Genomic DNA, 21042 nt, shown 5'->3' on the forward strand with positions numbered 1-21042 from the left:
GCGCTTCGTCCGGCTCGGTCAGTCCTCTCTTCTCTCCCTCCCTCCGGAAACGTGAGTGGCAACTTAAAGGTTCCGGTACATGAAGCTCGCGTGTATTTGGGACACGTTTAGTACTACGCATTTTGCTGGGCGGCGATTTCGTGTTTTATCCCAAGCCCGAATTTAAGGATTTTTCAGTCTCCCCTGAGATGGGAAGTCCACTTTCCCGAGTATATCATCCACTTTTTTTTTTTTTTTTTGCTGCGTCTTAAGGGGTAATTGAGAAAGGATGCCCATGTTCCCATTTTATAGACTGAGCAATTGAGAAACGCGGAAGTCAAAGCCGTTCAAATCACACTTAGAAGACAGGAATTTAGTAAGGCATTGGCCGGCTATCCCCGGAGACCAAGGCATCCAGTTCCCGCCAGTTTCTAGATACCTAAAATAATAATAATAAAGACCTGGATATTTATTTCCTCAGCTCGGCCAGGTTATTGGACAGTGGGAGGGCGGGAGGGGGCGCGAATTTAATCTTTCAGGTGCCCCAAGATATCGGAGATACTGGTTTCCTTATGGGGCTCTGGACATTAGGCCTTTTGTCCCAAGGTCCCTTTAAATAGTTTGTCCCTTACCTGTGTACCGCCCAGGACAGGTAATCGCAAGCCCCGCCCCTCGGCCAGAACCCTGACCGTGTCTAGTTACTAGAAGTGGGGGGTCACCCCTCCTCCCTCCCCCCTTCCCACTCTCTGGCTCCCCTTCACAGCTGGCCGCAGCTGGCCGAGGAGGCCCCGATTAAAGAAGAGGGGACAGTGCTCACAGGTCTAGGCAGGTAAGTAATCATCCCTGAAAGCAGAGCCTGGCTTGGGGACCCTGGTGTCCCGGCTCTCCGCCCCTCTCGGACCTAGAAGTTCCGGCCTTCAGGCCCACGAGTCCAGCGTACCTGCCCCGTTCATTCCCCTCAACCCAAGAATATAGTTTCCTGTTTTTGTCTCTCCTGTAGCCTGTGACCTCTGTGGGTGGATGTGACAGTGATCACGGAGAGGGGTGGACCGTAAGTGGAAATTGCCAGGCGGAAGGGACTCCAGATCACCAGTTGACATGTGTAGGTGCCCCCTTGATGAGTGCTGGGGCCACGGTGATGAAAAAAAAAACATCCCTGGAGGGACACCACCCTCCCTCAAATCCTGGCTTTGGCATTTGCAAACTGTGTGAACTTGGGCAAGTTATTTTACCTCCCTGTGCCTCAGTTTTCTTGTTTATGAAATGGGCATAATAATAGGACTCTTGTGCAAATTAAAATAAGTTGATCTAGGTAAACTGCTTAGAACAGTGCCTGGCACAGAAGACTGCTCTGGAAGCATCTGCTATTGCTGTTAAAATTCATGGACCACAGAGTTTAGTCTAGTTGTGGGGATCTTGCATCAGTCCTCAGAGCTCTGGTGGTGCAGTGGTTAAGAGCTTGGCTGCTAACTGAAAGGTTGGCTGTTCAAATTCACCAGCCATTCCTTGGAAACCCTATGGAGCAGTTCTACTCTGTCCTATAGGGTTGGTATAAGTTGGAATTGACTCCATTGCAATGGATTTGAGGATTTTTTTTTTCCCTCAGTCCTTAAGGGCTGAGGCACTTTGTCACCTGTACCACAACTGGCTCCAGGTGTCCACAAAATATGAGGGGCCACCTCTCTCTGCTGCTGCTATACCTGGGATTGACCACCTGCCTGGACACCTTACCCAGTGGGGAGCAAGACCAAGGTGAGTGTTCAGGGGATGAGCCAGGTGTCCAGGAGCTGACTACTGCCTCCCCCTGAACCCAGAACTCTTGCCCCTAGCCTCCTTTTACCCCAGCCAGGAGTCTGGGCCCCCGGCCCCCTCCTCCCTCAGACCTGGGAGTCCTGGCCTTCCGGCACCCTTCTCCCTCAGACCCAGGAGTCCTGGCCCCCAGCTTCCTCCTCCCTTAGGATCCCATAGCTTCCCATCCCCTCCTGGACAGGTTCCTCCATGTCCCCAGTCTTAAGGATCCTTCATCTCTTTGCCCCTCTTGTCTTTTGGGCCCAGAAGTCTTCCTGGACTCCCCAAAGGCCCAGAACTTCCTGGGCAGCCGCAGCCGGATTCCACGTGCCAACCACTGGGACCTGGAGCTGCTGACGCCTGGAAACCTGGAGCGGGAGTGCCGGGAGGAGAGGTGTTCCTGGGAGGAGGCACGGGAGTTCTTCGAGGACAACACGCAGACTGTGAGGGCCTAGAGACCCCAGAGATCCTGGGGTCCAGGACGCTCTGTCTTCCCCAGAAGACAGAGTCCTGTCCCTCAACTCTCGCCTCCCTGGGGTCTCAGAAATTGGGGTGGGCTGGTGTGGGCTGTGAGCGTCTCCAGTTGACATGCTTTTCCTCTTCTCCTCCTTCCAGGAGCGCTTTTGGGAGACCTACATCTACAATGGCAAAGGAGGTGAGTGGGGGCTGAGGCCCCCTTGTTCTGTGCAGCTAAGGCAGCCCCTTCCCACGGAGGCCGAACTAACATCTCCAACCCAAGTGAGGCTCCAGAATCATCTGTTCCCCGAAACCCATGCTCCCTGAATTCCTGAAAGTGGTTGTTAAAGGTTTCCCCTCCCTGCCTGAGGTCCCACCATACCTTATTTGGAGGTGTCCCCAGCATGGGGGAAGTGCAAGCAGGTGGAGGTAGGGGTGGCAGCCATGGGGGCTATATGGCCTCAGGCTCAGACATGCTGGCCTTCCTGGGCCATTCTTTGGAGTCCAGAGCCCCATCCCTTTAGGCAGCTTGGTTGCTAAGGGGGGCTGCTCCCTAGCAACAGGGACTGGCCAGGCTGGCTGAGGAAACCTGGTCATCCTTACCTGAGCGGTCCACCCACCACCCCCATCTCTCCTCTGAGTTCTGAGGCCCCATCATGGCTGCTGCCTTGTTGCTAAGGGGGGCTGCTCCCTAGCAACAGGGTTCTGGCCAGGCCAGTCTGAGGAAGCCCACACCAGTACCTGGCTGACTTCCCCTCCCCCACAGCCCCATCTCAGCCTCAGCTTGGTTGCTAAGGAGGCCTTCTCCCTAGCAACCATGCCTAGCCAGGCCCGAAAACCCAAGGCCTCCTGCCCACTGGGAGACCCCCCTCCGGGCACCAGACACCCCACCCGCTTGTGGCCTGGTTGCTAGGGGTGGATGCACCTTAGCAACAGGCCTACTTCTGGGCTGCAGTCCTCACATTGGAGCCTGGTTGCTAGGGGCGGTACCATCTCAGCTACAGGCCTCGCAAGGCCTGGTGGCTCCTTGCATCCACCTGACACATGTCTGAACTGGGAGGACCTGTCATCTCGGAGACACTTTTGCTAAGTGGAGGCTTAGTAAAGCCTGGGGTCTACTACTTGACGAAAGAAAAAACATCTACCCAGGGCTAAAGGAAGTCTCCCCAGACCTAGCAAGGCCTTGCAAAGCCTGAGTCCTCCCGTGTCTCCTTCTCCTTAGAAATGAGGCCTTGGATTGCTAAGGGGTCTGCACCTTAGAAACATGGCCACGTGAGCTTTCTCTAGAGCAATCTGTTCTTTTTTGGGGGGGGGTTCCCTAAGTTCTTCCAAAGAGCTCTGGGGATGCAACAGTTAAGTGCTCGGCTGCTAACTGAAAGGTTGAAGATTCAAATCCACCCAGCAGCTCTGCAGGAGAAAAGATGTGGCGATCTGCTCCTGTAAAGATTAAAGCAGAAAAACATACCCACTGCCGTAGAGTCAATTGTGACTTATAATGACCCTGTAGGACAGGGCAGAAGTGCCGCATAGGGTTTCTAAGGCTGTAATCTTTGTGGAAGCAGACTGCCACATCTTTCTCCCACTGAGTGGCTGGTGGGTTCAAACCGCTGATCTTTCAATTAGCAGTGGAGCACTTAATCCCTGCACTACCAGGGCTCCTCATCTATAAAGATTACAGGCTAGAAAATCCTATAGGGCAGTTGTACTCTGTCACATGGGGTTGCTACCAGTCGAAAATTGACTCAATGGCACCTAACAACAACAGCCATATTCCTCCATGGATAAATGAACTTTTCCCAGCCATCTGGTAAATTCAGAAGCCTTCCCGTGGATTCTACTTTTTCTTGAGAGTTGAAGCCTTGCTCCTCAGCAGCCTGGTTGGTAAAGGGGGTTGCATTCCAGCGTTGGCAGGGTGGCCAGATAAAATACAGGGTTGAGTTTGAATTTCATATAAACAATAAATAATATTTTAGTATAAGTATATCCTAAATATTGCATGGGATGTACTTATACTAAAAATTATTTATTGTTCATCTGAAATTCACATTTAACTGAATCTGGCAACCCCAAGAGTGGAGGCCTCTTAAAGCCTAAGCTACCTGAGTTCCCCACCCTATTTTCAGTGTAGAAACTCTGCCAGCTTAACGGTGAATTGTTTATGAGACTGTGGCCACTGACTCCTGGGATCTTCAACCACCTCCTGTCCAGGGTCTCTGTTGTCCTGGAGATACAGTTACTATATTTTCTAGCCCCCAGATGAAGCTGTCATAGGCCCTTTATACATTGATATCACTAAATTGTCACAATCTGTGAGGTAGGTACTATCATTCCCATTGTACAGAACAGGAACCTGAGGCTCAGAGAAGGAATGAGGTGAGTTGCCTGAGGTCACATGGCTAGCAAGTGGCCCCAGCTCTCACTGGCTTCACAGCCCTTATTGGGGACAGGGGCAGGAATATTGGCTGTCAGGGTGGGTGGGAGCCCCTGAGGCAGTGCCTTTCCTCCCACAGGGCGTGGACGAGTGGACATAGCAGGCTTGGCAGTGGGGCTGACGTCTGGTGTCCTGCTTGTCGTCCTGGCTGGCCTGGGAGCCTTTTGGTATCTACGCTACCGACGTGGCCGAGGCCAGCATTCCTGTCCCCAAGAGTAAGGGAGCTTCAAGGAGGATAGGTGGGATAGAAAGCAGAGTGAGCTGTAGAGGGAGGAAGGGCCTCTGTGAAGGACAGGCTAAGAATTAGAGGGGGCTGTGGGCACTGAGGAAAGATTTGAGGGAACAGACAAGTGAATGGTGAGTCTGAGCTTCCTTGTGTCCTCTTATGGTATCTGCGGAGTGTCTTTTTGTCACTGTACTTGTGTGGGGTAGGCGGTGTCTTTCTGTCTTTATCATATACGTAACAAATATGTTTTTAGCGTAAGTATAGCCCGGATATCATATGGGATATACTTATACTACATCCTCAGTATTACCTATGCAGTAGGAGCTTAATAAACATTTGCTGTTTGCCTGTCTTTGTGGCACCAGGTTTATGCTGATGATCGCTCACGAGAAGCCCTGGTGGCACAATCGTTAAGCGCTTAGCTGCTAACTGAAAGATCAGCAGTTCAAACCCACCAGTGGCTCCGAAGGAGACAAGAACTGGCAATCTGCTTCTGTAAAGATCACAGCCTTGGAAACCCTATGGGGCAGTTCTACCATCCTATAGCATTGGTATGAGTCGGAACCGACTTGGTGGCACACAACATACAGTACATTGCTCAAAGTCCCGAGGTGGTGTGTAAATGATTTGTGCTCGACTAGTAACCTAAAGGTTGGCAGTTTGAACCCATCCAGCCGATCCATGGAAGAAAGGCCTGGCGATCTGCTTCCATAAAGATCAAAGCCAAGGAAACTCTATGGAGCAGTTCCACTCTGTTACACATGGAGATTCCATGAGTTGGAATTGGCTTGATGGCAGTTTTTTTGTTTATTGGTTTGCTTTTTTTTTGGTATCTATCACTGTGTGAATGTATATCTGGTGATACTGTGACTGGGTAGCCTGTAGTATGTGTTGTATTCATGTCTGTGGCATGTAAGGGGTCCCTAGGTGGTGAAAATGGTGAAGCGCTCAACTACGAACTGAAAGGTTGGCAATTCAAACCCACCCAGAGATGCCTTGAAGAAAGTCCTGGCAATCTACTGCCAATTTCACAGCCATGAAAACCCTATGAATCAATTCTACTGTGCACTCACGGGGTCACCGTGAGTTGGAATCGACTCGATGGCACTGTTTGGTTTTTGTTATTTTGTGGCATGTAGGTTTACATGGTGACAGTGTATGTGTGTGTATATAGTGTCTTGGTGTGTCTCAGTGGGAGGGTCTGAGAGTGTTTTTGAATGTCAGTCTCAGAAGTACAGTGGGTCTGGAAGTTTTAAGGAAGAGTTTATATAGTAAGAGTGGAGATCTGGGAAACTTATGACAAGAGAGTATCTCTGGGTTGTGTTCCCGTCTCTATCAGCCGATTTCTGTTTGTCTGTCTTTTTCTGCATCACTCTGCTGGGACTTGGTGGGTGTTTGTGTGTGACGGTCTGCCTCCCTGGTTGTCTCCTGTTGTCTGCCTGTCTGTGCGTATCTATTTGCCTGTCCTTTTGAGGAGCTTTCCTGTGTGTAAGGCTGGGTTGAAGGTGACCCTTCTTTTCTTCCGCCTCTGGCCCCCTGCCACCTTCAAAGTCTGTCTTACATCCTCTTTCCTTCTCCCAAGTCTCTCTATCCTGGGACTTCTCCTGCTAACAGTGCACCTTCTCTGTCCCCAGGGCCGGCCTCTTCAGCCCCCTGAGCCCCCCGAGCTCTCTGGGCCCGCCGACGCCCCTGCCCCCACCCCCAGGCCTCCCCACCTATGAGCAGGCTCTGGAGGCCTCTGGGGTGCACGACGCTCCTCCACCGCCTTACTCCAGGTACGGGGCGGGGCTTCTGCCCGGGGGGCGGGGCGCAGAGTGGAGGGCTGTGTCGGAGGCCCGGTGTGGTCTCGGGGGCGGGGCTTGGAGCTTTGGGTTTGTTGTCTGGGGCGGGGTCGATGCAATCATCTAGGGGCGTGGACTATCTTACGTGTGGCGTATTATGGGAGGGTGGGGCTTGTACCGAGGGTCCCAGGATTGGTTGAGACGCCCAGGGCGGGGTCGGAGTAGTCTTGGTGGGAGGGGAGGGGAAACAGCCGGGTCTTTGACTCTTCACTGTGCCCCTCCCTTCGCAGCCTCAGGCGTCCACCTCTCTGAAGAGGAGTTTCGGAGCCCGGGTTCTCCGAACTGCCCCTGATTAACTCCGGACTCCGGAAGCCCCCAGGCCTCTTACGCTCCAGAGCTGAGCTGGTGGGCGTGGGAGTAAAGGCTGTCCAGCCCGAGGCCTACCCTGGCACACGAGTTTCCGCCACGAACGGACAGACGCCTGTCCCGAACCAACGTGTTCACGCGTATCGGCCCCTTACGGGCCCCCACGCTCTCCTGACCCTGGGCACACACCAGCCCCGCTCCGAGGGCAGGCGGTCGCGCGTGGGAACTCAGACCCAGGCGCATGGACCGGTTCTGCGGACTCCTGTGTAGGCAGATGTGACCTGGCCGTCGCCCTCTAGTATCGCGGGCTATGCACATGGAGAGCCCCGTGTATGCACACGCATGTTTTCGTGCGTTCCCCGCGCAAGCACAGGGGCGCTTCAAAACCCAGGGAAGGAAAGGGTGGGGGGCATATTTGCAAGTATGCTCGTTGGGGGCAGGCTCACATTGCATCTGGGGGGACTGGATTTGAGCTGCTTCCCTAAATAAAAACCATTTGGAAAGGAGACCCCCAAAAAGCTGAAACAAGGCAAAAAAAATAAAAATCAGATGAACTGAACCCCGTTCCCGGGCGCGTTTGCGCGCGGCGGAGCTAGGTTTCTGTGCAAAAGCTGCGCCCTACACCCCCCGGCCCTGCTTGAGCTCTGTCTCTCTCTCTTTTTTTTTTTTTTTGCATTTGCACGGGATTGTGGGAGGAAGCGGAGCGCAGCCAGACACCCCGCCGCCCGCCCCCCCTTCCCCTCCCCCCTCCCCCAGCCGCCTTGTGCAAAGATGGCTGCACCGTGAGCGCAGAGGAGGAGGAGGCGGCGGCGGCGGCGGCGAGAGAGCGAGCACCCAGCGCCCGCACCCACCCCGGGGCCGCCCGGGACGCCCCCTCCCGAGCGTGCTTCCCCCCTTCTCTCTTGCAAGCGCCCGGGCAAAGGCGGAGACAGCGGGGTCCCTCCTCCCCCCCTTTTCCCTCCTCCAGGGGGAACCCCCCTTCCCCCCTCCTTGGCTCAGCGGCTGCACCCCCTCCTTCGCCCGCCCCTCCGCCCCTGTCTCCTCCCTCCCCCGCCCGGGGCCTTCCCGGGCCTTTGGCTGCTGCAAAGAAAAAAAAGGAGAGAGAGAGAAGGAAAAAAAAGCAGCAGCGGAGGGAGCGGCGGCGGAGGAGAGCGCGCGCGCGCCCCCTCCCTCCCTCCCTCCCCCTCCCCCCAATTTCCACCGCGGCCAATTCATGGACAGGAACTACCCCAGCGCCGGCTTCGGGGACCCGCTCGGCGCCGGGGCGGGATGGAGTTACGAGAGGTCAGCGAAAGCTAGGTAAGGAGTCGGGGTTGGCCTAGAGGAAGGGGCCAAGGGGTGGGGGCCCAGCCGGCCAGGCCCGCCCGGCGACGCGTGCATCGCAAACTCCCCTCCGGCTTGCAAGGGAGCGGCCTTCCCCGTTTGCAACAACGCCGCCGCTCCAGTTTGCAAATTGCAAACTCCGCCGGCGCCACCTGGGGCTTGCAAAGGGGGAAATGCAGCGGGAAAAGGGGGGTGCAAAACAATTTGGGTTCGGGAAGGCCTTAGGAAGGTGGGAGGGACTGGCAAAGCCAGGCCTGGACTTCCTCCCATCTTTGGATTCCGGACTTGCCATCCCCTCCCCCTCTGCACCCCAGTGCCTGCTACTGCAAAGGTAGGAAGGAGAGGAGAATTAGAACGCAGACCTTGGGGGGCACGGGCCCCCCTCCAGGATCCTATTGTTCCGTGACTGCTCGAGGCCGCGCCACTCGCCGCCCCCTAAGAAATTCCGCGCGCAGAGTGGGCTTGGGGCCCCGCCCCCTTTCTGAGCTGGGGTTCTGTGTATGCGTTAGGGGGTGTCCGGCATTGGGGACACGCCCCCTTGGTCCCCCACCCCAAGGGCAAAGACTGGGGTGTTTGACCTCATGAGTCTCGCCCACAGTTGGGGCCATTGCTGGGAAAGAGTCGGGTGTTTCCCGGGCGTGTGTGTGTTTGTGTGAATGTATGAGCGTGGATTTCCTGCATGCGTGGCTAGTGGCCTGTACTCTTTCGAATGTACACGTTTCCCGCTGTTTGTGTCGCGCGCTCACGCTTCACCTGTCCCCCACTTCCTCCCCCCCGCACCTGGGGCTCCCAGCATGGCTGTGCATGACCCCACGTGTGTCATGGTTTTCCATGGGGGACTCCTCTTTTGATGCCTTTTCTTCACTACAGGTGAGTTGGATACACATTTGCACCCATGCGTGGCTTTGCTTGGGTCCATACATTTGAACCTGAACCCAGGGGGCGTTGGACGGTGTTCCGTTTGCACACGTACCTGCTACTTTCCGCTGGTCCTTCCCTCTTCCCATCTCCCACTCCTGTCGGTTTTGGGGGACAGTCTGTCGCTGCCTCCGACTCAGTTTGTACCACCCCATGAGCTTCAGGGCCTAGGTGTTCCCACGTGTCGTTAGAAGGGGGGCGTCCATGTACACCTCAGCGCCTGGGGGACGGGAGGCAGGTGGCACAGAGACCAGTAGGAGGTCCACGGTTTTCTTATTTCAAAATCAAGGTACATTCTGAATCTTATTTCCTCTTGCGTGTGTTTATTGTGTCCCTGCGCATGTCTGTTGTTTGTAAACGTTAAACTATGGGGCTGTAGCTACTGGGGCTCAGGAGTGGGGGCCATTTTTGTGGCTCTTCAGTTGACTCTAATTCCCTTGTCTTTTCCTTTAAAGGCCCAAGGTTCCCTGGGATAACACCCAGTCAACTGGAAGGTTCCTCCCCTGCCCCCCGGGGGATTTCCTGAGCTCCCTTTTCCGAGGGCTTGCAAGGACACCCTGACATCTCCCTTCTTCCCCCTAGCTTGGTCTATGGCAGCTCCAGGACCTCGCACCCCGAGACGGACATCTTACACCGCCAGGCCTACGCGGCCCCCCACCCACTGCAAAGCTATGCCACCAACCACCACCCTGCAGGTATGGCCCGTGGTCCGCCCCGCTCGGTCTGGGCCGCCCTCCGAGGCAGCTGGTTGGCTGCTGAAAGTTCCTCCCCTCCTGATTGGCTGTACTTTGTGTCCTGGCCCGCCTCTTTCAGTTTCTCCTCTGATTGGTTGCTTTTGAGGCTGGTTAATTTCAGGCTGGATTCGTCCGCCCCTGCCTCTGGCCCCACCCCTCTTATTCCAATTGGTGGTGTCCCATCACCCCCCAAATCCCACCTTTCTTTCCAGGCCCTTCTGTCTTAATTTAGCCCATCCCAATCTCTTTTCTTTGGGTTCCCCAGTTTCCTTTGGTTCTCGGAATTCTTTTTTCTTAGTTCCATTTCTTTCTGATTGGCTGCAATTATTGCCAATCTTTGATGGGTATATTTTTGTAATAGTGTACCGTTTTGGTTTTGTCGTTAATGCTTATGATTGGTCGTTTTAACTTGATATTGTTTTTGTTCTTACGTGTGTCATCTGTTGGTCTCTGCTGTTGAGTTTGATCGTTGGTTATCCCTTTTTTTTCTGTACCTTTGTATACAGATCCTCCCAGTTTCAGTCCTAGCGTTTACAAGTTCTTAAGATTGCTTTCAATTGTTAGGTCCTTCGTTTTGTTTGCTGAAATTGCGCAAACCCTTTGGCTTCTCTCCTGACCTTATCGATGACAGTGTCCTTTAGCTCCTGTTCTCTTCGCTTCTGAATTTTTCGGTTTTGACTATCTTTTCTCATCTCTGTGTGTTTCTGATTGGTTTTGAGTCCATCTTGTTTTATTTTTTGAGCTTTCGCTTTTTCTGGTTTCCAAAGCTTTACTCTGCTCAGTGTCTGTTTTTTGAATGTTGTCCCTTTTTCCTTCCCTTTGAACCCCTTTCCCCCTTGACACAACCTGCATTTGGCCTTTTTCCTTTTTCCTGGACTCCACCTGACCACCCACCTGACTGACTGGCTGGTGTCCTTGGGCAGGCCTCTCTGGACTCTTCGACACTGGCCTTCACCACGCAGGCTCAGCTGGGCCCGACGCCTCCGTCATGAATCTCATCTCGGCCCTGGAGTCCCGGGGCCCCCAGCCTGGCCCCTCCGCGTCCTCTCTCCTCTCCCAGTTCCGCAGTCCTTCCTGGCAAACAGGTAAGCCCAGGGCCAGCACAGGGGGACCAGGGTGGGATTAGCTCTTGGTCCACTCTGACCTATGGTCTTCTCTCCAGCCATGCACACTCCAGGCCCCACGGAGCTCTTCATCTCAGGTGCCCTGCCGGGTTCCAGCACCTTTCCATCCTCCTCTGCCCTGTCGGCCTATCAGCACCCAGCTTCCTTTGGCAGCCGCCCCTTTCCAGTGCCCTCGTCCCTCAGTCTCCAGGACCCCCCATTCAGTCCCCCTGCTAATGGGCTTCTGTCCCCTCATGATGTGCTGCACCTGAAGCCCTCACAGGCACCCACAGTGCCCTCCTCACTGGGCTTTGAGCGCCTGGCCGGGGGTGGCGTCCTGGGGCCCGCTGGTCTTGGCCCGGCCCAGACCCCTCCTTACCGCCCTGGTCCCCCAGACCCACCCCCGCCTCCTCGCCACCTCCCAACTCAGTTCAACCTGCTGGCTTCCTCTTCTGCCGCTGCTGCCGAGCAGTCCTCCCCACAGCTGTATAACTTCTCGGGTGCTGCCCCAGGCCCACCGCCGCCCGAGCGGGCCCTACCCCGCCAGGACACTGTCATCAAGCACTACCAGCGGCCTGCCAGTGCCCAACCCCCACCACCCCCGCCACCAGCTCACGCCCTCCAGCATTACTTAAGCTGCGGAGGCAGCTACCCTTCCATGGGCCACCGGGCCAACCTAGCCTGCAGTCCCCTGGGTGGTGGGGAACCCTCCCCAGGTGCTGGCGAGCCGAGCAAGGCTGGACCCAGCGGAGCTACGGGTGGAGCATCAGGCCGGACCACGGGCCCTGAGGCGACTGGGGGAGGCGGAGCAGGGGGTGGTGGTGGAGGTTACCGCCCTATCATCCAATCGCCGGGTTACAAGACAGGCAAAAGTGGTTATGGAGCAACCACGGGGGGAGCCACTAGGCCCCCACCGCCCCGCTCAACTGCCACGCCTAAATGCCAGAGCCTGGGGGGGCCAGCAGCAGCCTATGCCGCTGGGAAGGCTTCTGGGGCTGGCGGGGCAGGGGGCCAGGCATATTCTCCTGGTCAGCCCCAAGGGCTTCTGGGACCCCAGGCCTATGGGCAAGGCTTTGGAGGGGGGCAGGCACAGGACTTGAGCAAAGGCCCCAGCTACTCGGGGGGGCCCCCGCAGCCGCCCAGTGGGCCTCCTCCTCCTGGCCTAGCAACATGTCAGAGTTACTCTCCGGACCAGCTGCAGGGGCAGCTTTATGGGGTACAGGGTGAGCCATACCCAGGGCCAGCCGCCCACTCTCAGGGGCTGCCTACCGCCAGCCCCTCGCTCAGCTATAGTACTGGCCATTCACCGGCACTGTCTGGTCATGGTGGTGGCTGGGGTCCCAGCTCCCTGGGCACTGGCGGGGAGGCCAGCCCATCCCACATCATCCGCCCGCTACAGTCACCACCTGCCACTGGCCGCCCGCCTGGCGTCGCCTCTCCAGGAGCCCCCGGCAAGTACCTGAGCTCGGTCCTGGCCTCGGCCCCATTCCTGGCACCCCCAGGAGCTGGCAGCTATGCAGCTGGAGCAGGTGGCTACAAGGGCAAGGGGGATGGCTCAGAACTGCTGGCCGGCCCTGGTGGGCCGCCAGCTGAGCGCACTGAGGACGAAGAGTTCCTCATCCAGCACCTCCTGCAGGCGCCCAGCCCTCCGCGGACCTCAGGGGCAGACGGCTTAGTGGGCGAGGATGGGGCATCGGATGCCTCCAAGGGACTTGGGGGCGGTGGTGGGGCTGGGGGACCACCGGGCACGCCGTACGAGCTGGCCAAGGAGGACCCCCAGCGGTACCACCTACAGAGTGTCATCCGCACCAGCGCCAGCCTTGATGAGGGGACCACAGCAGCCCTGGAGCTGGGCCTGGGAAGGCTGAAGGAAAAGAAGAAGGGGCCTGAACGGGGCAGCGAGACCCCCGAGGGTTTGGCCACCTCCGTGGTCCACTATGGTGCTGGTGCCAAGGAGCTGGGGGCATTTTTGCAGAAGAGCCCACCACCCCCACCACCCTCTGCTCAGCCGTCCCAGCCCACGCCCCATGGCCTCCTCCTGGAAGCTGGAGGTCCCGATCTCCCACTGGTGCTGCCTCCACCTCCTCCCCAGCTGCTGCCCTCCGTCCTCAGCCACGCTCCCAGCCCCTCTCCCAGCGCCTCTAAAGTCGGCGTTCACCTCCTGGAGCCAGCTACCCGGGATGGAGCCCCCCAGCCCCCGCCGCCCCCACCGCCTCCCCCCATACCCCTCCAGCTTGAGGCCCACCTCCGCAGTCATGGCCTGGAACCTGCCGCCCCCAGTCCTCGCCTGCGTCCCGAGGAGAGCCTGGAGCCCCCAGGGACTATGCAGGAACTGCTTGGGGCCCTGGAGCCACTGCCCCCGGGGCCTGGCGACACTGGCGTGGGCCCCCCAAACACAGAAGGGAAGGACCCAGCAGGCACCTACCGTAGCCCCAGCCCGCAAGGCCCCAAGGCCCCCCGCTTCATGCCGCTCACCTCCATCTGCTTCCCTGACTCGCTGCTCCAGGACGAGGAGCGCAGCTTCTTCCCCACCATGGAGGAGATGTTTGGTGGAGGGGCAGCAGATGACTACGGCAAGGCTGGGCCACCCGAGGACGAAGGTGACCCCAAAGCAGGTGCCGGGCCTCCACCAGGTCCCCCGGCCTATGATCCCTACGGGCCCTACTGTCCAAGTAGGGGGTCCGGAGGCGGGCCTGAGACGCCGGGTCTGGGCCTAGACAAGCCGCCGGAGCTGCCTTCCACCGTCAACGCTGAGCCCCTAGGCCTGATTCAGAGTGGGCCACACCAGGCTGCCCCACCACCTCCGCCCCCGCCCCCACCCCCCACCTCTGAGCCCAAGGGAGGCCTGACCTCACCCATATTCTGCTCAACCAAGCCAAAGAAGCTGCTGAAGACATCCTCTTTTCATCTCCTGCGGCGCCGTGACCCACCTTTCCAGACGCCCAAGAAGCTCTATGCCCAGGAGTACGAGTTTGAGGCAGATGAGGACAAGGCTGACGTGCCCGCTGACATTCGCCTCAACCCCCGCCGCCTACCTGACCTGGTGTCCAGCTGCCGCTCCCGCCCGGCCCTCTCGCCTTTGGGTGACATTGACTTCTGCCCGCCCAACCCTAGCCCTGATGGCCCCCGACGCCGAGGCCGCAAGCCCACCAAGGCCAAGCGTGATGGCCCACCGAGGCCCCGGGGGAGGCCCCGAATCCGCCCGCTGGAGGTCCCCACTTCCGTGGGTCCAGCCTCTGCTTCTGCGACCACCGATGGGGCCAAGAAACCCCGGGGACGGGGACGAGGAAGGGGCAGGAAGGCTGAAGAGGCTGGGAGCAACCGGCTGGAGCCCCTGAAGCCACTTAAGGTGAGGGGGACGAGGTCTTTAAGGGGCTGGGGGTTCAGACTCCTGGGTCTGAGGGAGGAGGGACTGGGGCTTGGACTTCTGGGTTTGGAGGAGGGACTCTGACTCCCTACCACCCCCATGTCTAGATCAAGCTGTCTGTACCCAAGGCGGGTGAGGGCCTGGGCGCATCGTCGGGTGATGCCGTGTCAGGTACTGACCATAATAGCCTGGATTCGAGTTTGACACGGGAGAAGATTGAGGCCAAGATCAAGGAGGTGGAGGAGAAACAGCCTGAGATGAAGTCTGGGTTCATGGCCTCCTTCCTGGACTTCCTCAAGTCTGGCAAGCGCCACCCACCACTCTACCAGGCTGGCCTGACGCCCCCTCTCAGCCCCCCAAAGAGTGTGCCACCCCCGGTGGCGACCCGTGGCCTGCAGCCCCAGCCTCCTGCCACGCCTGCCCTGCCCCATGCACCTCCTACCGGTGCCTTCGGGCTAGGGGGTGCATTGGAGGTAGCTGAGAATGAGGGACTGGGCCTGGGCTGCCCCTCGCCCTGCAAGCGCCTGGACGAAGAGCTCAAGCGGAACCTCGAGACACTGCCCTCCTTCTCCTCGGATGAGGAAGACTCTGTTGCCAAGAACCGGGACCTGCAGGAGAGTATCTCCTCAGCCATTTCAGCCCTCGACGACCCGCCCCTCGCCGGGCCCAAGGACACCTCTGCTCCAGATGGGCCCTCTTTAGCTGCTGCAGCAGCTGCAGTTCCAGGGCCACCCCCTCTCCCAGGACTCCCTAGCGTTGGCAGCAACGGCACACCCGGTGAGCTCCGGGGAGGGCACTCAAGGGGCCAGGTGGAAGATTTGGGTTTAGTGGGTTAGTTTTCAGAGACGGGGTTATACAATACAGTTGTGTGGGTTGTGCACTGTTTAAGAGATAACCGTTCACGTTGTAGCTGATAACATTTTGTCTAATTGGGAAGGTAAATTTTTCCAGGAGGGTAGTTAGGTTGTCTTCAGAAAGGGATTTATTTTTCTAATTTGCCTGGAGACGTTATGTGGACTAGCAGTGGCCCCAGGGTGGGCACTGGAGAATGCCTGGGGACAGGGCTGATTGTAAGTGCTGGGGACAGATGATGGGGTAGTGAGAGACAATATGGGGTCTGAGAAGGGTTCTAAGGAGTAGATGGTATGTTAAGAGGTGGAGAGGCTTGGCGAGGGTGGTTTCAAGAGGACAAGAAGCACTGAGTGATTAGGTAGGCCTTGGGTGAGGGGCAGGGAGGGACCGGCTGAGGATCCGTTAGGTTCTGGAGCAGGTGTTCTGTCCTGAGAATCTTAGAAAAAACTTTAGGGTCTTTAATGGGGGGAACAGAGGTACTGGATGATGAAAAGGTGAAGACGTGGAGGAGGGCATTGAAGACAGTTTTTGAGAAGGGGCATGCAGGCTCATAGCGGTGATAGGGGGGCAGTTCTGCACTGTCCTACAGGGTCGCTGAGTCAGAATCAACTTGACAGCAGTGGGTTTGGTTTTTTCGTCTGTAACTATCCCATAGGGTTTCCAAGGTTGTGATCTTTATCAAAGCAGACTATCACATCTTTCTCCTGTGGAGCAGCTAGTTGGTGGTTTCAAACCGCTGACCCTTTGGCTAGCAGCCAGATAACCACTGCGCCACCCGGACTTCTTTCCATAAAGATTACAGCCTAGGACACCCTGTGGGGCAGTTGTACTCTGTCACGTGGGGTCGTTACGAGTCGGAGTTGACTTGATGGCACCCAGCAACGCTAGGAACAGGCAGCGGATGGGGACTTGAAAGAAATGAGGGCTGTTGATGTCAAGGCACAGGGGGTTCTGCAACTGTGGCCCTCCTGCCCTGACGCCCCTCTCTCCCCCAGAGCCCCCGCTGCTGGAAGAGAAGCCCCCGCCCTCTCCGCCTCCTGCCCCCACCCCTCAGCCACCACCGCCACCACCGCCAGCCCTGCCGTCCCCACCCCCACTGGTGGCCCCTGTGCCCAGCTCACCACCTCCACCGCCACCACCACCACCACCCCCGCCAGCCCTCCCCTCCCCTCCACCTCTGCCACCACCGCCGCCGCCTCCACCAGCTGCAGCCCCTCCTGAGGAGCCTGCTGCTGCCTCGTCCCCTGAGGACCCTGAGCCACCTGACGCCCGTCCCCTACACCTGGCCAAGAAGCAGGAAACAGCAGCCGTTTGTGGCGAGACGGACGAGGAGGCGGGCGAGAGTGGCGGGGAGGGCATCTTCCGAGAGCGCGACGAGTTTGTCATCAGGGCCGAGGACATCCCTTCCCTCAAGGTGAGTCTCCCAAGGCTCGCCCGCAAAATGAGGCCTGGTGGATTGATGGAGTACCTGTTGTCTGGCAGACTCACTCTACCCTCTGAGAGTCCACAGTCCATGGGGCTGAAAGAGACAGCCAGTGGCAATAATGTGCTCTTGCGGAAGACACGACGAACTTCAAGATGTTATTTTTATGAGTATATGTTTATGTATTAGAGACCTGGGGTGGTACAGACGTTTAAGTGCTAGGTAACTAAAAGGTTGGCAGGTCTAATCTACCCAGAGGCACCTCAGAAGAAAGGTTTGGCAATTCTCATCTGAAAAATCAGCCTTTGGAAACCCTAAGGAGCACGGTCTTACTCTGACACACGTAGGGTCACTATGAGTCAGAATCGGCTGCACAGCAGCTAGTTGGTTGGTTGGTTGTGTGTATGTATTATCTATAAATGAGGTAAGTTGGTAACATTTATCGGGGATACTTTGTGTGCTGGAAACTTCTCTAGGTACTGTTGTTGTGAGGTGGAGTCAAGTTGATTGCAACTCATAGCAATTCCGTATGGCAGAGTAGAACTGCCCCATAGAGTTTCCAGGCTGTAATCCTTACAGGTGGCACAATGGTTAAGGGCTTGTCGGAGCCACTGGGTGATTTCAAACCACCAGCCTTTCAGTTAGCAGCTGGATGCTTAACTGTGCCACCAGGGCTTTTTCTCAGGGTGTTGGGGTACAAAAATGAACGACACAGCAGGCACTTTTCTCTGGGAACCTCTAATGGAACCATCTAGGGGAGGCTGTTGTGCAGTTTGTGCCGTCATGGTGGAAATGTGAGGCGTTGACAAAGCATAGCTGTATTAGTTTCTAGGACTGTCGTAAGAAAGTACCCCAAGGTGGGTGACTTAAACCCTTTTGTTACTATATGTCTTAATTTTTTTTTTTTTTTGGAGGACGTGTGTTCTTAGTATTGAAACGCATGCTTACTAGTTGAATATGTTTAAATTTTTGGTTGGTGATGGGGATGTTGAGAAATTTGATCTGGTAATAAAAGCCACCAATGAGGTGAGTGGCACTGTGGCACCACCGATCCGTGGCATGACAGTATACCAATGGGAACTAGAGGTATAATTTATTTTGGGCACATTTCCATTAGGTTATATGGGGAACCTCTGGTTTTCCAAATACAACACAGAAAAATCAAAACAAACCCATCAGGGCTCCCTAACTATTACATAGGAAAGCCGTAATTATGCTTGCAAGCCATATCTCATAGAAAGAAAGGAAAAAAGGGCAAAAGTTTACAAAACTAGCAACCAGGAAGCATCACCTAATAGAATGCTCAGCCTACACAACAGAGGGTCTCTAACTCCTTCAAGCTGAGCTTCACGCATTTCAAAAGGGACCCACCTTGAGGCTAAATGCATTAGAACAGAAATAACTAAAAATTTTGGAGCCCAGGTGGTAAAGCGCAGTGGTTAAGCACTTGGCTGCTGACCAAAAAGTCAGCAGCCAGAATCCACCAGCCACTCCTTGCAAACCCTATGAGGCAGTTCTACCCTGTCCTGTATGGTCGCTATGAGTCAGAATCAACAAGATGGCATCACGTACAAGGTCCAGAAGCATAAGAAATGGCTGGTATACCCATTAATCCAATAGTAGCTAAAGAGTTAAAAGAACAGAAATGTACACATTGTCTTAGTTCTGCGGGCTAGAAATCTGAATTCAAGGTGTCCGCCAGGCCATGTTCTCTTTAGTTTCTAGTGGAGGAGCCTTCCTTGCCTTTCAGCTTCTCGTAGCCCCAGGCATTCCTTGGGCTACAGTTTGCATAACTTCCTTCTGTCTCTGTGTCTCTTCTCTTTTAGGACACTACTCTTACTGGATTAGGACCCACCCTACTCCAGTGTGACCTCATGTGAACTTAACTGATAGCACCTTCAAAGACTCTATTTGCAAACAAGGTCACCTTCACAGGCACAGGGATTAGGACTTCAGCATATCTTTCTAGGGGATAGACTTCAATCCATGACAATAATGGTGAATACGTACATATGCATATAGACATAGATATAATAGTTGATATTTTGGGAATGCTTACCATGTGTCAAGGTGCCATGGTGGTACAGTGATTGAGTGCTTGGCTGCTAACCAAAAGGTCGTTGGTTCAAACCCACCACTGGCTTCATGGGAGAAAGCTGTGGCCGTCTGCCTCCATAGAGAGTACCCTATGGGGCAGTTCTACTCTGATCAGTAGAGTTGCTATGAGTTGGAATTGATTCCATGGCACTGGGTTTTTGGGTTTTACTGTGTGTCAGGCTGCATCATAAACTCGTTACCTAGACCAGCCCATCCACTACTACTTTTTCCTCTACTCCAAGGCTTGTCAGCCTACAGCCCACAGGACAAATCCAGGCCGCTGCCTGTTTTTATAAACGAAGTTTTATGGGAATGTTCCACTCCCACTCATTTCGTGTATCATGCATGGCTGTTGTACTGATATAAGGCTTCAGTGGAGCCCTCAAAGCCTCGAACATTTACTCTCTGCCCCATTACAGAAAAATTGTTCCACCTCTGCTGTACACAGTTCATTGGCAAATAGGATTGGATAAAAGGATTAATATACTGGGTGAATGAGGAGCTGTAGGTGACATCAGCTGCCTGTGTGCGGCTTTGCAGAGGGCACAAGGTAAAGCCATCCTCCGTAGGTCGGCAAGCTGTTGTCCCCCTGATTGTGGCACCTGCAACCAAGGCCATTCTACATGTTAATAGTTGTCATTGATTGGGTCCTGACCAAGGGGCAGACTCAGTGCTCAAGTGGTCTGTCTTTGATGTACTTCGTTGTTGTTTCCGTCCAGTCAATTCTGACTCATAGTGACCCCACGTGTTACAGTAGAACTACTCCATAAGGCTTTCTTGGATTGTTTCTATGGGAGCAGATTGCCAGGCTTTTGTCATGTGGAGCCTCTGGGTGGATTTGAACCACCAACCTTTTGGTTAGCCGCTGATTGCGAACAACTTGCACCACTCAGGCCGAATACCAGCCCTTGATGTACGTTACCATGTTCAGTTTCATCTTGGGAGTTGCTTTTTTCTAAAATATAGATGAAGAAATGGATTATTTATAAAAGTAATTATAATTAAATAGTTCCTTATCAAGTGTTTTTTGTGAAATGAACTTTTTTTCCTATGTTGTTTTTTTTCAATGGTGTAAAATACGTGTAACAAGACATTAGCCATTTCAGCCATTTTTACGTGTACAGTTCGGTGACGTTAATTACATTCACTGTGTTGTACAACCATCTATCTGCACTAAAAATTTGGGAAAAATTTCCAAATTTTTTGATCACCTTTAACAGAAACTCAGTACTCCTTAAGTAATATTTATGTTTTTTTATTATTGTTTTAAGAACATATATAATATAATATTTGCCAATTTGACATTTTGCAGGTGTCAAATTTAGTGATATCAATTATAGTGAAACCAGCAAGAGCTGGAAATCAAGACGACTGCCTTGTTTTTCCGGATCTTGCAAGTTTTCCGCCTTTGACAGGGTGTACTCTCCCCGCTTTTCTATTGCTCGTTTTAGTAGAAAATATTTGCGTTTTCCTTCTGTGACAGGTTCCTACCTTACACAGGTTCTGGGTTTCACAGGTTTTGCTCTACATTGATCATGTCGTACAACCATAACCCACGATCAGTGCCAAATTTTTAATCGTTATACATAAGGAATCCATAATATTTTTAGTCCAACTTTATTATTGTGGAAAAAAGTAGAACAAATAGAATAACGGAGCCTCAGCTTCCGCCATCGTCACCTACTCGCCAGTCTTGTTTCCTATTCATTCTGGCCCACTCTACCAGCCCCATCGTGTCCTTTCGCGGACAGTTTATTATCTTTTTAGTGTGATAGTTGATGCATACAAAAGGACATCCGTAAGTGATCATGTGAGTTATAAAGCAAAATGGTAGAATGAACACGTGGGGCCCCACCCCCCAGCCCAGCAGTCGGAACATCCTGACTGGGTGTCCCTCGTGGGCCTGTCTTACTCACCCCTGTAGCATTCTGTGTACTTCATTTCATCTTTCGTTGGAGACTCCTGAGGCAGATTTTGCCATCAGCATCAGAGAGGTGAGGAAGCTGTCTTAGGAATAGGAAAAGAGGTGAAAGTAACAGCTGCCACCGCCTGAGGGGACAGGGCACAGTCAGAAGCTACTTTTATCTTTACAGTAGCCCTTGCTAATGGGGGTTTTTATCCCCATTTCAGAGTTGCTGTTGTTGTTACATGTGGTCAATTCTCACTCATAGTGACCCTATAGGACAGAGTAAAAACCG

The 21042-nt window shown here is 54.7% G+C and overlaps 2 protein-coding genes across 8 annotated transcripts in view; both read left to right on the top strand.

Annotated features, from left to right (window-relative positions):
• The first annotated feature begins 655 nt into the window (after positions 1–655).
• PRRG2 (proline rich and Gla domain 2) lies at positions 656–7582 on the top strand. Of its 7 annotated transcripts, none has more exons than XM_049901795.1 (8): positions 656–808; positions 980–1081; positions 1586–1731; positions 2035–2210; positions 2383–2422; positions 4734–4869; positions 6515–6655; positions 6952–7581. In XM_049901795.1, the coding sequence occupies exons 3-8, from the start codon at positions 1647–1649 to the stop codon at positions 6971–6973; spliced, it is 600 nt and encodes a 199-aa protein (XP_049757752.1). In that variant the 5' UTR covers positions 656–808; positions 980–1081; positions 1586–1646; the 3' UTR covers positions 6974–7581. The 7 variants fall into 7 exon arrangements, 6 of the variants coding, with proteins under 6 accessions (XP_049757752.1, XP_049757754.1, XP_049757755.1 ...); XM_049901797.1 differs by having other exon boundaries at positions 1634–1731; XR_007519367.1 differs by lacking the exons at positions 980–1081; positions 6952–7581 and adding an exon at positions 5246–5431 and having other exon boundaries at positions 6515–6603.
• A 632-nt stretch (positions 7583–8214) lies between these two features.
• Positions 8215–21042, top strand: part of PRR12 (proline rich 12) — a 35629-nt gene continuing 22801 nt past the window's right edge. The window contains exons 1-6 of the mRNA XM_049901745.1: positions 8215–8326; positions 9851–9963; positions 10926–11087; positions 11165–14454; positions 14580–15249; positions 16320–16738. Coding sequence (XP_049757702.1) covers positions 8241–8326; positions 9851–9963; positions 10926–11087; positions 11165–14454; positions 14580–15249; positions 16320–16738 — 4740 coding nt within the window. The 5' untranslated portion in view covers positions 8215–8240. The remainder of the gene's footprint in view (positions 8327–9850; positions 9964–10925; positions 11088–11164; positions 14455–14579; positions 15250–16319; positions 16739–21042) is intronic.

This window comes from Elephas maximus, chromosome 11, assembly GCF_024166365.1.
Source record: "Elephas maximus indicus isolate mEleMax1 chromosome 11, mEleMax1 primary haplotype, whole genome shotgun sequence".
Lineage (NCBI taxonomy): Eukaryota > Metazoa > Chordata > Mammalia > Proboscidea > Elephantidae > Elephas > Elephas maximus.